This window comes from Nannospalax galili, unplaced genomic scaffold (genome assembly GCF_000622305.1).
Source record: "Nannospalax galili isolate Female #2095 unplaced genomic scaffold, S.galili_v1.0 scaffold580, whole genome shotgun sequence".
Lineage (NCBI taxonomy): Eukaryota > Metazoa > Chordata > Mammalia > Rodentia > Spalacidae > Nannospalax > Nannospalax galili.
In genome coordinates this window covers 1,053,071-1,067,645 of record NW_008345762.1, presented here as the reverse complement: position 1 = coordinate 1,067,645, position 14,575 = coordinate 1,053,071, and the positions used below count along the sequence as shown (strand labels likewise).

Genomic DNA, 14,575 nt, shown 5'->3' with positions numbered 1-14,575 from the left:
ATACATGAAATCAAAAAAGTGATGGGGAGATATGGGAGGTGTTGGAGGGGAGGGAGTGGGAATGGATTTGATCAGAACACCTTATAGGCATGTATGAAATTCTCAATAAAGTTTAAAAAATATTTAAAAAGTGTAGAACTCCATTATGTAAATGCACCACATAAAAGGAAATTATGAAATTTTCAGGTAAACAGGAGGAACTAGAGACTGTTATACTAAGTGAAGTAACACAAGGGCAGAAAAACAAGCGGCATGTGTTCTATTTGCACCAGGAGCCAGGAAAATGAAAAAGATACATGGAGATAAAGTTAAATAACCCAAAAGAGGGTACTGTATGGAACAGATATTACCAGGGGGGGGGTCTACTGCAGAATCCCACAACTGGTGAGAGAGAATACACGTCAGAGAGATGCCCAGTCCTAGTTGACACACCTACAGTTGAACCTCTGCATCTAAGGCTCATGGAACATGGTGGAACAAGAGGTAGAGAGAAAACTAATGCATCCCTCAATCCTCACCAGTGAGGCATCCTTATACAACAGAGTGTGATGCACACAGGAGGCCACAACTGGCCAACTTTTAAAGATAAGTCTGCAGAGTGTGTGTCCTTGGATAGGACTCCTATATCAAACCTCTCACCCACAGCCCAGGGACCATTGCAGAAGAGGGAGCAGAAAGATTGTAAGAGCCAGGGCTAGTCCATGAACATAGGGAAGCAGAGGCTTTCAGGCCACTGAAAACCTGCTCATGTGAACTTGTGGCAATGGTGGCATTGAGCACAGGACCCATGCCAACACAATCAGATAAGGGCCCAGAGTGCAGTGAGAGAAATGGATGATGGGCCATTCCTAATCTGGGAACTACTGGAAATTGATGACTACTGAATGAGGGAGAATATGCCTTATTTACAATCTCTAGATGGGCTGACTAAATTCCAGTGGAAGAATTTGCACCAAAGGACATCTGGATACAAATGCTTGACTAGACAGTGCTTAACATGTATGGCAGAATACATGAGGTCTGGTGGGGGGGGTTGGAGAGCCACGGATGGGGGCATGGATCTAAATTTGATTAAGAACTGTTATATGAAATATACAGAAGCTTAACACAAATACTTAAAAAACAAAAAAGTCTAAACACCATTAAGTGCTACAGGATGACTGCAAAGTAGCTTAATGGACATAGATTTTCAGTTCTGCAAGATGCAGACAGTCTAGAGATAAATACATTCATGGTGTTGTGAAACCTAACACTACTTGTACACTTAAAATTGTCAAGATGGGAGCTGGAGAGATGGTTCAGTGGTTAAGAGCACTAGCTGTTCTTCCAGAAGACCCAGTTCAAATCCCAGCACTTATATGGTGGCTAACAACCATCCATAACTCCAGTTCCAAAGAATCCAGAGCCCTCTTCTGACCTCCATGGGCATTGCACACACACACATACACAGAAAAACAAGCGGCATGTGTTCTATTTGCACCAGGATCCAGGAAAATGAAAAAGATACATGGAGATAAAGTTAAATAACCCAAAAGAGGGTACTGTATGGAACAGATATTACCAGGGGGGGGGTCTACTGCAGAATCCCACAACTGCTGAGAGAGAATACACGTCAGAGAGATATATATATATGCAGGCAATACACCCATATACATAAAATTTTTTAAAAACTTGTCAAGATGGTTAATTTTACGTTTTGTATATTTATAGCTAGAAATAAAATTAACTATATACATATTTAAATGTAGAAGGCAAAACTATAATAGGTAGAGAATATCTTTGTGACTTCAGTATAAGAAAGAGTAAAGGTAGAGGCTTGAAATGGGGAAAGGATTATAGAAAGAGTCCGTTACTTGTATCATGATTAAGCATTCTAATAAACAGCCCAATCGATGTGTTGTACAAGAAAATGAATAACCAAGCCTGCATTTTAGGACAGATGTCAGGGTAGTGGAGGGGGGACATATAGGGTTATGGCACATCAACACAAAATATTTCTTCACTCTTGAAATACTACTTAATAAGGTAAAAAAACAAGGGCACCAAAGATGCATCATTACTAAATGAGAATTATTTGCATCAAAACTATAACTAAGCACAGTAGCACATGCCTTTAATCCCAGCACTCAGGAGGCAGAGGCAGGTGTATCTGTGCAAGTTCTAGACCAATGTGGCCTGCATAGCAAGTTCCAGACCAGCCAGGGCTCCATAATGAGACCTTGTCTCAAAAAAAAAAAAAAAAAAAAAGCACAAATCAGGGAAAGTCTGTCTTTTTTTAAATAAAGACAGTAACAGTTTCAAATGACATTTATAAAAAAATCAGCAAATAAAGAATTTAACAAGTATGAGTATCATTCAAAATTTTAAAGCACCCATATTTACTAATTTGAATTCACTGATCTAATTCAAAGCAGTAAAAATTGAAAGAATTCCACTGTCAGTGCCCCAAACCTGCGTGGAACACAGGGCGTCCTCCTGGCAGCTCTTGTACCCATCTACTGTGCTGTGGATCTTTGGGGACACTCATGGCCACATTCTGAAGTTAGCAATCTGTGTACTTATTTAACTCCATGAGCTACACTATTTTTTTTAATTCATTTATTTTATTTTATGTGTATGAGTATTTTGCCTGCATGTAAGTGCACCCATGTCATGCAATGTCCAAGAAGATCAGAAGAGGGCATTGGAGCCCCTGGAACTGGAGTTATGGACCATTGTTAGCTGCCATGTGGGTCCTGGAAACTGAACCCAGGTCCTCTGAAAGAGCAGCCAGTGCTGTTAAGCATTGAGCCATCTCTCCAGGCCTTGCACTACTCATTTTTGTATGATTTGGGGCAATTGGAAATAGTTTGATTGCAGTACCTTTACACTGTTTACTGAAAAGCAAAGAATTTCACATCAAAGATACACTACATGATTTAACTTCACAGATGAACTCATCTTTCAGCCTGAAATTGAAGCTAGTTAATCTGTTTAATGGGATGAAGAGCCATCATACAATCTGCCAAAATATAATCATTCCTTCAAACAGCAATGACTTTATTATGAATTCAGCTTCATATATAAAGTTCCAATGGCAATTGCACTTAGACTTAATAAAAAGTTTAAATATACATTATAGATATACACTATCCAAAATTCCAGGTTTTTAAACAGGTAACAGATGTCACTACTGGTCTTAGGATAGACAGAACAACAGATTTGGTTGTACCGCTTGCTTCTGTATCTCATGGAATGAAGGTCTTAACACAGGCACTATTGATCCAGGGATTTATTGGCAGCTGGTTCCGTGCAAAAGAGGGGAAAGCAGTTAACATTTACTTGCATGCAACTCTTTCCTAGTGCTTTGTTCAGAAAACAAGGATATTCAACTAGAAGCAGTATAAAAAATCAAATCTCTATCCTTAAAAACAATCTATAACGTTATCCACATAAATAAAATACATAAATATTTAATTTTATTATTTAAGGTGACTGCCATATAAATTTTGGGCTAGATCACTTCTTTCCTGAGATTCAGACATTAAGTATTTATTTGTTATTTTTATTCTATGTGTATGAGTATATTTCCTACATGTATTTGAGTGTACCTATGTCATGCAATGCCTGTGGAGGTTGGAAGAGGGTGTTGGATCCCCTGGAAGTGGAGTTACAGATGGTTGTTAGCTGCCATGTGGGTGCTGGGAACCAAACCTGGGACCTCTGCAAAGGCAAGCAGTGCTCTTAACCACTGCCTCAACATCAAGTATTTATACCATATACCTGATCTTTAAGGGAATGTCAGATCCCCAGAACAAAACCCATTTGTTTATGAACTATTCCTTTCATAGCCATTGCATCTATTAACAAACTTTGTGACATACTTTAAAATAAACTCAGAAAAATTCTTACTAAGATATTTTTCTGGAGGTGTTACTTGGGGAAAGTACTTATATGTAACAAGTTCCTCTAAATTTTCAAACTTTGCTGACCTATTTCCCCTTATTCAGTATTCACACATCATGTATGTATATATTTGGATGCTTTTCTGTAGATATTAAGAAATTAAGAGACCTAGTGTGGCTGTCTATGTTTCTCTTTGTCACAGGATATCTTGAAAACAATTTAAAACCTGAGATAAATCTAAGAAAACTGACCAGCGTGTTACCTGCTCATGTTTATGCACAAGCAAAAAGAAAACTTCAGAAGTACCAGGCAGTCTGTGACATTCCCCCAAGCCTAGAGCATCCACTCTGAGGTATGAGCCTGTTGATCACACAAAAATCAAATAGGGATTTAGGGGATGGAGAGATGTGGCTCAGCAGTTGAGAGCACTGGCTGTTCTTGCAGAGGACCTGGGTTCAAATCCCAGCACTCACATGGTGGCTAACAACCATCTGTAACTCCAGTTCTAGAGGATTCAATACCCTTTTCTGTCCTCTGCAGGCACTGCACAACATGGATGCACCGACCTACATGCAGGCATAAATAAATAAATAAATAAATAAATAAATAAATAAAGCCAAATAGGAATTTACATGGCCCCGTCACTAAACTTCACTTAGCAAATTGCTGTGAACAAAGAAAAAAATAGAAAAACTATTCTTACCATATTAGAACTGCTAAACCTAGGTTTGCAGGTTTTACTTTGTGAGGAAACAGATGGCTGTTGTTCTGTTACTTGAGAGCCACTGTGCCAAATGCTTGCACCATACCCATTTGTGCCAAAAGGCACCAGAGATGAGAGCTTAAGCCTAAAAGTAGAGGAAATAAGAACCGAAAAATGCACAGGATTTATAGTTGTACTGTGGGAAAAATGCAAATGTTTCAATAGGGTTTATTTTACATATAACTTTAAAAATGAAAAAAAGTAATTGGAGAGAAAAGAAAATTAGCTCAATGCATATAAATAAAAAGTTTATAATAGAATCTTGAAAATCTTGAAGATAATACTGATCCAGATGATGTTGATTCAAATTTACCCTGAGTTCTAGAATTAAAGAAAATTTTCAAACACTAGTTAATGTGACAAATACTCGAGATAAGGCTAAAAACTTCTAGGGGTTGGAGAGATGGCTCAGCAGTTAACCACTGACTACTCTTACAGGTGCAAACCCAGGTTTGCACCCACATGGCAGCTGACAACAGTCTGTAACTCCAGTTCCAGGGGATCCAACACCCTCTTATGACCTCTGTGGGTATTGCACGACATGGGTGCACTTAAACACATGCAGGCAATACACTCATACACACAAAATAAAAATAATAAACATTAAAATAAACAAACTTCTATACATGTGGAAAACAAGTCTACCATCAAACCCAGCCTGATAGGGGAGTCTAGAAGGGGGAGATGTCCCACTAAGAAGCAGACTCCACCATCCCAACCCATCACACCCTATTTCAGAAATTGCCTTGTCCCTTCCCTGCTGTCACTTCTTTCCCTGAACACGAGGGCGAGTAAAGCGGCTCACCACCTTCTACAGACAGCATGTAGGCAGCTTCCAGAAGATAATTTGATTCTTGGTTCTTACATAAAAAATGCTAAAATCTCACTTTGACTTTCTGTATCTTTTTGTGAATTTACAAAGCGTAACATGCTCCTGGCTTACTAGATCTGGGAGAAAACTGACTGCAGGTTGATTACAAGGTACAATAGGCTTTGCGTCCACATTTACTCTTGAAATAATACTTTGAGACTTTAGTGGATACCTACTTATAAAGTAACTGGGATTTCAATTACCTTGCCAAAATAGCTTCCCTGCTTAAGAAACTCAGTACCAGGTGAAACACTGAAGGACTGAACCTCTGGTTCATCATAGATACATTCTGAAAGTCAGAGTGAAGAAAGAAGCATTTATACTCGCCGTGGAGAAGGCATCTATAACTAGTGTGAGTTGGCAAAGAGAGGCTTTTTCACCATCTCAGTTAAGAATCACTTTTCCTTTCCATGTCAACAAATTATCCTACTCCGGCCCACCCAGGAAAAGCAGGAAGATTTTAAGACTTTAAGACTTATAGGAATCTATTCAAAACTTCAGGCCCCAATATCACTGGAACTGGAGGAAAGGGAAGAAAGAAAGCAATCACACGTGAAATTCAAATGTTCCACTCCTCCACTAGAGCGTCACAAGTCAGATGACCAGAGAAAGATCTTCCAAAAACTCTAGTAAGCACAATTAAATGCAGCAACTGTGCTTTTAAACCAGATGTGAGAAAGCTTAAACTACCTAAAAACTGTTTAAAAGATAAACATGCTGATTGCAAAAAGGTAACAAGACCTCAAAAATCAGAAGCAAAAATTTAGAATAGTTTGAAACTTCTATCACCACATTTATGGGATTTTTGCCTTCATTTCATCACTGAAATACGACTTCTCCCTGAGCCAAAAGGGTAACTACTGTTTCAAACCTCTACACACACACACACACACACACACACACACACACACCATTGTCTTTGCCTGCTCTGTAACTGAAAAGCTTACAAAGAAGAACTAACACACACAACATTGTCTTTGCCTGCTCTGTAACTGAAAAGCTTACAAAGAAGAACTAACCCTGGATCATTCAAGTGAGAGATCATGTGAGGTTCTTAAAAATATGCAGCAACTCTTGCAGCCATGGGGTGGAAAAGGAATCAGAAGCTGAAAGAACAAACAGTTCAGAGTAATCAAAAGTTCATTTCCTCTTCTGTTCGAAGAAGTATGCAGAAGTCATACCAGTTTGATTTATTTTCATGACCAAGAGAATATGTTCTTCAGGAAGCCAAAGCATCACTAAATCCAGAATTGAGGATTTGATTCCTCTAGGTCTTCAGTCTCATGCCTCATTTCTAGAGAACCCTAAAGACATCGTCAGTGGTTTTTTAGAAGCTCTCATAGAATCTGGCACCTGTGAAAGGGAATCTGATCTTGGTTTTAATACAAATTAAGTTGTCCATTTGTAAGATCAAACAGCATCTATAAAATCCAGTGCTTTCATCAAGAAAGAGTAGAGATTACAGTGCCTGCTTTACAGAATAAAGATCATATGAGGTGGCTGAAGAAAGCTGTCAGGTACTTAGAACATCAGAAATGGTGGTGGCCTTCTCATCCACTCATCCTTCAAACCATCTTCTACTTCTCATACAACTTAAAGCAATTATTGTAAAGGACTTGGGGCTGGAGAGCTGGCTCCATGGTTAAGAGCAAGTACTTCTGCAGAGGACCTGAATTCAGTTCCCAGCACCCACATCAGGTGGCTTACAACTGCCTATAACTCCAGGGGATTCTAATGCACTCTTCTGGCCTTTACAGACACCAGAACTCATGTGCACACACAGACACACATAATTAAAAACAAAATTAAAACTTTTAAATAGAGGATGTAGGGAAGTATTATTTAAAGTTCATAAGCATGGAATTGGACAGATGGTTCAGGGCTGCTCTTGCAGAGGACATGGGTTAATTCCCAGCACCCACATGGCAGCTAACAACTGTCTGTAGCTCCAATTCCAGGGGAATCTGATGCCTTTTTCTAACCTCCATAGGCATTGCATGACATGGGTGCATTTACATGCATGTAGGGCAATACGCTCATAAACATAAATGTATTTTTTAAAATGAAGCTGGTAGGGGTGGGGGTATAAAGATATTCTGTATAAAATATACAATAATTCAATAAAAACAAATTTTAAAAAATAAAGTTCAGGAGCACATCAGAGAAAGCTGGTTGTTTATGAATCATTAGTTACCATCCACTTAAAATCATATTTTCATAATCAGCACTGTCCAACAGAATGTTCCATGTACTTAAATCAGCACTGTATATAGCCACATACTGTCACTGAGCACTTGAAAATAATAGCTGGTATAACTGAAGACCTAAATGTTCAGTTATGTTTGGTGTAAATGTAAATTCCATACACAGCACTCCAGGTTACTGTGTTGGAGAGCACAGGTTTGGAAATAAGTATTAATATTTGAAGGATGCAGGACTCTTCCTTTCTGACCTTTTCTAACCACCAGGAAATAAGCAGTTATAGTGGGAATCTGTTAGAAAATATCCCGAATAACCATGACATTACTAAGTTGCAAGCCAAGAATCTTCAAGACAGGATGATACTGATGCAAAAATCAAGGAGATCTACAACAGAACTTAAATGAAAATATAGAACACAGAACTTAGTTGATAAATGGATATACTTGTATAATCTTTGGTTGTATAGACTTGTCCTCCGCCTGGCAAGCTAGATGGGCAAGCAATGGACAGATGCCTTCTCCTCCAGCTGGGATTCACCCACTTGCTTCAATCATCACAAACTAATTTGACTATGGACGCTCCATAGGAGGGGAGGGGCAGAGAAAGTCAGTCATGCTTTCCATCCAACCAGCTGGCCTGAGTGGTTTATGAGGGCGGGACTAAAGATAAGGACAGGGGAAGCTGGAGAGAGGGGTTGGCCCTCACCATCTTAGGCACCCACTGGGAGGTCACAGAAGTTCTGGCCAAAATGTAGAAGAAAGCCCACACATACCCACACCTTTTTGTAAGTAGTCCCCACCCCCCTACTCTGTTAGTAAGCCCAATAAATTCTTTGGTTCCCCAAACTGTAGTTTGGGGAAATATTATCTCAATTTGTTGTAAGGATGGTGGGAGGAGGGGGCCTGAAGCCTCATGCACTTCCCAAAAGTGAAATTTAGCTACATCTTTATATATTTGTAGGTAGAATTTCTGCAGATAAACACTGGCTGCTAATTTATGATATGCATGTAATACAGAGAAATGTACTCACACTTACAATTGGAAATAGTGGGGATCTGTACAAACAGCACTTTAAAAATGGGGCCAACAAGATGGCTCAGCAGGTAGAGAGGTGTTTGTCACCAAGAGTGACAATCTTGAGTTTAATTTCTGGGACCCACGTAATAGGAGAGGACTGACTCCCATAAGCGGTCCTCTGACCTCCACATGTGTGCTGTGGTGTGTGCACATCCACACACATACACACAAATAAATGTAATTTTTAATTTTTTTAAATGGTAGACTCCAGACGATCTATAGGAGTTTACTAAAATGTCTTCCAACGCTTTATATGTACACTGGAATTTTTCCTTAAAATAATCATAGACATTTTGACAAATCACAGTTGTGCCAGAGGCATCTGCCAAGGCATTTTAACTGCTATACTGGCCCCTAGAGCATCCTCCCATGAACGGATAAAGTTAGAACACATGAGGATGAAGTAGTTGTCTGTACACACCTCTTCACAAAGCAAACCACCTGGAATTTATGAGTGAGATCTGGTGTTAGTCTGTAATTGATCTCAGATAATATGAAAACATCATTTCCTTGGAACACCTGAAATAAGCATTAAATTATCTTTGGTGATTTAATCATTTGACTGGTATCTGTCAGTTCTAGAAAAATCTAATTTAGCAGAAACAAAAGTATATCTTAGCTGTTGCCTCTACCTCCCGAGCCAGACAGGAAAGGAGAGACAACTTTTGGCACTTTTAAGATCTATTTTCTCTTTCCAAAGTAGATCCCCATTTGTACATATCGATTTACAATGCCATAAAATACACAAATTAGACAGCATGTGGGGTAAAAATATTGAGAAGTCATAGGCCAAAACTTTGGACTTTAAAAAGTTATCTAAAATGTTACCATTGCACGAATAAGTACCCAGACCCTCTGTGAGAAATGAGCATATGAGTTAAAACTGTGCTTGAAATTGTCAATGAAGAAGAAACCTGAGGCTGCTGAGATGGCTCAGCAAGTAAAGGCACTTGCCACCAAGCCTGAGTACAATCCCCAGATCCCACATGGTGGAAGGAGAGAACCAACTCCAAGTTATCCTCTGACCTTTACATATGTGCTGTGGTATAAGCACATCCACACACATACACCAAATAAACAGACAAAATTTTAAAAAAGAAAAAGAACAAGCCTTGGATTGGGATATACATCAGAGGAACGGCACTTGCCTAGTACAACAAGGTGCTGAATTCAACCTTCAGGGGGAGGGAGGGAAATTTGATATTGTGTAACCATGAAATACACAGAGTAAGGGGAAATCATTGTAGCACTTACAAATTTATTGATCCCACAGGAGACGACAGGATAAGAAAATCAAAGTTGAAGGTCAACATCTTGGTTACAGAACAGTTGTTTCCCAGGTGAATTTCATCAGCTCGGACTTCTGTGTCATTATCAAAAGGTTTTCTTATTCTCACTATTAACCAATCATCCGAACACATAGATGTCACTGCTAAAAAAAATTCAAACAATAATGTGTTAGCACATTTTTGCAGAGTAGTGCATCTCTCAATTCTCACCAGAGAAACTTCTTTTTTTTAATTTTTATTCATTATTTTTATTTTATGTGTATGTGTGTAAGTGCACCTGTGTTGATCAGTCCCCATGGAGAACAGAAGATGATGGATCCCCTGGAACTGCAGTTACAGTTAGCTGACATGTGGGTGCTAGGATTCAAACCCAGTCTTCTGCAAGAACAGCCTATGCTCTTAACCACTGAGCCAGCTCTCCAGCCTCCAGAGAAGCTTCTTACAGCAGGTGGCTATATACACAGAGACCCACAACTAGTCAATGTGAGAATAAGAGTTCAGAGTGCTCAGCCCTAAAGGGACACCTATATCACACACTCCTCTCAAGACTCAGGGATCACTGCAGAAGAGGGAGCAGAAAGATTGTAAGAGCTAAAGGTAGTGGATAAATACAAGGAAACTATGTTTTCTGGACACAACAGGGCATTCTCACATATGATCCCACAGTCCTGGTAACAGCATGGACAAGACCTGTTCAAACCCAAGTCAGACAAAAACCCAGCATGAATAGGGGAGGTGGGCAAGATGTCCCAGTCGAGGAACCATTGGCAATTGTTAGAGAGTCAGTTTTAAGGATGTGATGTCAGGTAGGTTGACCAGGCTCCCAGGCAATGGAGCTATATCCAAGAGTATTTGGGAAATACAAATTGGACGCAGTAGGCCTTTAAACTGTATAACTCCAGTTTGAGGGGATCTGATGCCATCTTCTGACCTCGAAAGGATGCACAACACGGATACATTTACATACATGCAAACAGTATATCGTGCACATAAAAAAGTAGAAATAAAAGAAAATGTCAGGAATGGTGGCACATGCCTTTAATCCCAGCACTCGAGGTAGAGGCAGGCGGATCTCTGTGATTTCAAGGCCAGCCTGGTCTCCATAGCGAATCCAGGCCAGCTAGGGCTACAGGGAGACCCTGTTTCAAAAAGACAAAAAAAAAGAGTCTTTGCCTCAATGAATAAGTATGCATGCTTACACATGTGCACTCACATCTTCACAGACATGTGCCACACACATGCATACACACATGCACACCACACACATGAAAAAAGAAAAAAAGAAAAGAAAAAGAATATATAACAGAAATACAAAGCAAGGCACATACACAGCTTTCAGTTTTCTAGTATCCAAATTCAAAACATAAACAGGCAGATGTGATTCTTTAAACATGGTTCTTTTACCTCAAAGCACCCTCAATGCAATTATTAACAGATAATAAAACAAAAATTGAAATTTTACATTCATTTTTCTTTCTGGTTTTCTGAAATCAGCATGCATTTTATAGCACAATGTACATTCCATATCTGAAGTGTGCAGTAGTCATAAGCAGGAAAGCTATACAGCAGGTCTGTATTTTATGTTGTTATGAAAACCCATATCAAAAGTTAAATTCTTCTATGATTTAAATTCAATTTCTTTTCAGCCATTTCATTCCCATTTAAAAATAGATATAGCAACAATTACCTTCCTTTTAGAGTTTTGTGGTGATTAAATGAGAAAGGGTATATGAATATCTTAAACACTTCCTGAAACTTAAGTGCTCAGCAATGTTCACTAAAATAAAAGTATATAATAGTCTTTGTGGAAGTGACTGTTCTACCCATCCATCATCCATCCACCCCAGTATAAATGAACTAAATCAACCTGGACAAGAATTTTAATACTATGTAAAATGCTGGTGCACACAGAGTTCGATCTTATATTAACCTGAATAAGTTGTTCTTATAACCCAATAACATTTTTACAACTAAATATGAAGCGTATATTGCAATCTCTAAAATTAGCACCATTAAAGATCTATTTTTATGTGTATGTATGTCTGGGTGAGTGAATGCCATGTGAGTACAGGTGCCTGAGGAGGCCAGAAGAAGGCATCACACCCCCTGAAACTGGAGTTACAGATGGCTGTGAGCTGCCTGACTTGGGTGCTAGGAACCAAACATGGGCAAGACCAGCAGGTGCTCCTAACCACTGAGACATTTCTCCAGCCCCCAAATCAATATCTTTAGATGTTTATCTCTAGCTAAATGGCATGCATCTGGTCTTCAACATGGATTTTATTTAAATGACTTTCCCAATCACAGGGCTATGACATCAGCTATTTTTTTCTTTAATCTCAGGGCACATGGTAGTATCCAAGATCTGTAGATTTCCTTGTTAAAACATTAGAAAGGGGGCCTCATTTGGGATAGAAACCTGAAGCTTAATGACTTGGCAATTGGATGGCTAAAAGGGGGCAGAAAATAAGTATAGCATGAAACATATAGTTTGGAGAATAAATTTCTTTGCTAGAAATACAAATAGTACACATTGCTTATGAGGAATTTGACAGACACTGATGGCAAAAACAGTACTGATGGACCTAGAATTGAGATTTGGAGTGGGAATGAAACATGTCCACGATCCTTTACCTCCTAGCCTCAGAATGATGATATAATCTTGACGCTCCATATCCAAATAGGAATAATTGTCAATTTCTTCTTTGTATTCAGTCCAAGGAGCTGTGAACTAAGTAACTCAACAATGGATACATTTACCTTAAAACATAAAGCTTTAGGAGGAAAGCTAGCTGTCATTTATGGGAGAGATACCATACCTACCAGAAGCTCTATTTTCTCTCCATTGATAATCCCAACTTTAAATAGTTATATTGTTTATGCACCAGTTCTAGGTCAAATGTCAACACAGATTCTTGTTATTGAGTACAAGGAGGTTCCTGAATAAGCCACATAATATATTCATGGCCCAGATGAAAAGTGAGGTGCTCAAACCATTAAATAACTCACAAAGTCTATCAGATCTGAATCATGGTATGTCTGTCCCTAACACAGAGTCAGGTCAATGCTCTTACTCATAAATAGTATAATTGATGCTGTAGACTACACAGTTCCCCCTCAATCCACTGAGAATCTGAATAACAATGAGTAAATTAGTCTCTATTCACAGATAATCTTCCATCTTCTTTTAATAATGCTAGTTGAGTCATTCATCCAAGGCCTTAATCACAGTCAAGTATATGGATGGGCAATATCAGCACCACCTGGGCATCCTAGCCCTATTTAATCAAAGTAAGGTCTATGTGTAGACAATATCTGCATCACCTGGGAATCCCTGCCTTACTTAATCACTTATCCGAGGCTTTATCAGTCAATCAGGTCCATGAATAGGCAATCTCAGCATAACCACTCTACTTAATCACTTCATAGTTTAACACCCTGAGATCTCTCTCTTTCCCCTCTCTCTCCCCTACATATGAGAACACCTGATGTAAGAGATGCCAATGTTCAGAGCTGCAAGATGGCCAAGTGCTATAACAGAACTCACTGAAAAGATACTTGCATATAGCCATTCATTTAATTTTCCTAACTGCTTTCTAGAGCAAAGACTAAGTAAAGCCTTCATGTGCAAACATTATGGCAGACGAGTTGGTAATACTACTGGAGCTGGAGGTCAGCTTTTAAATGATTTTACTCACTAGATTCCTGATGCTAATTTAATGTAACTCGAGAATAGCTAATTCCCAACCCACTTGTCATTTTTAAGGTATCCCAAGTAACTTTTCATTCATGGACAAGCTTAGACACATGGACTTCAAGTAACTAACCTAATTCTACCCAATTAATAAATAACCAAAGTTGGAGTTCATCTGTTTCTAGAACCTTGGTGTATAAAAGAAGCATTTATAACTCATTTAATTCAGCTCTGTACTGTAACTGTTATTCTGTCAAACATTCTCCCTTCCCAGACACATCCTACTCCCCCCACCCCCCACACACACACCCCTCTGGCCGAGCCACCACTTTTTCTCATTCTCTCAACTTATACAAACCCAAGTTATGAAAGAAAGATGGGGCTAGTTGTTAGAAAAGAAATAATGAAAGGCAGGATTGCTGTGGGTTTGAGGCCAACACCTAGGCTAGTAATTCCAAGTCAGTCCAAGCTACATACACAAGATCCTGTCTCAAAAATTGTTTTATAAAGGAAGGTGGAGGCAGATGGTTCAGCCAGAAGGTCACATACCAGCGCAGCCTCAAACAGGCAGGAGAACCAACTCCTGAAAATTGACCTCTGGTCTCTACACACACAAAATAAAGCTATAAATTTTTAAAAAAGAGGGATGATGGTGCACATCTTTAATCCCAACACTTGGGAGGCAGAGGCAGAAGCAGGCAGTCCTCTGAGTTCAAGGCCAGCCTGGTCTACATAGTGAGTCCCAGGCCAGTTGGGGCTAAAGGAAGACTCAAAAGACAAAATATATATATATA

At 39.1% G+C, this 14,575-nt stretch overlaps 1 protein-coding gene across 1 annotated transcript in view; it reads right to left on the bottom strand.

The window, feature by feature from the left end:
• Ms4a3 (membrane spanning 4-domains A3) overlaps positions 1 to 12,761 on the bottom strand; it is a 50,991-nt gene extending 38,230 nt beyond the window's left edge. Inside the window, exons 1-2 of the mRNA XM_008842033.2 lie at positions 12,722 to 12,761; positions 10,053 to 10,230 (exon numbers count right to left, since the gene is read on the bottom strand). Of these exons, the coding sequence (XP_008840255.1) occupies positions 10,053 to 10,230; positions 12,722 to 12,761 (218 nt within the window). The remainder of the gene's footprint in view (positions 1 to 10,052; positions 10,231 to 12,721) is intronic.
• Positions 12,762 to 14,575: the final 1,814 nt, after the last annotated feature.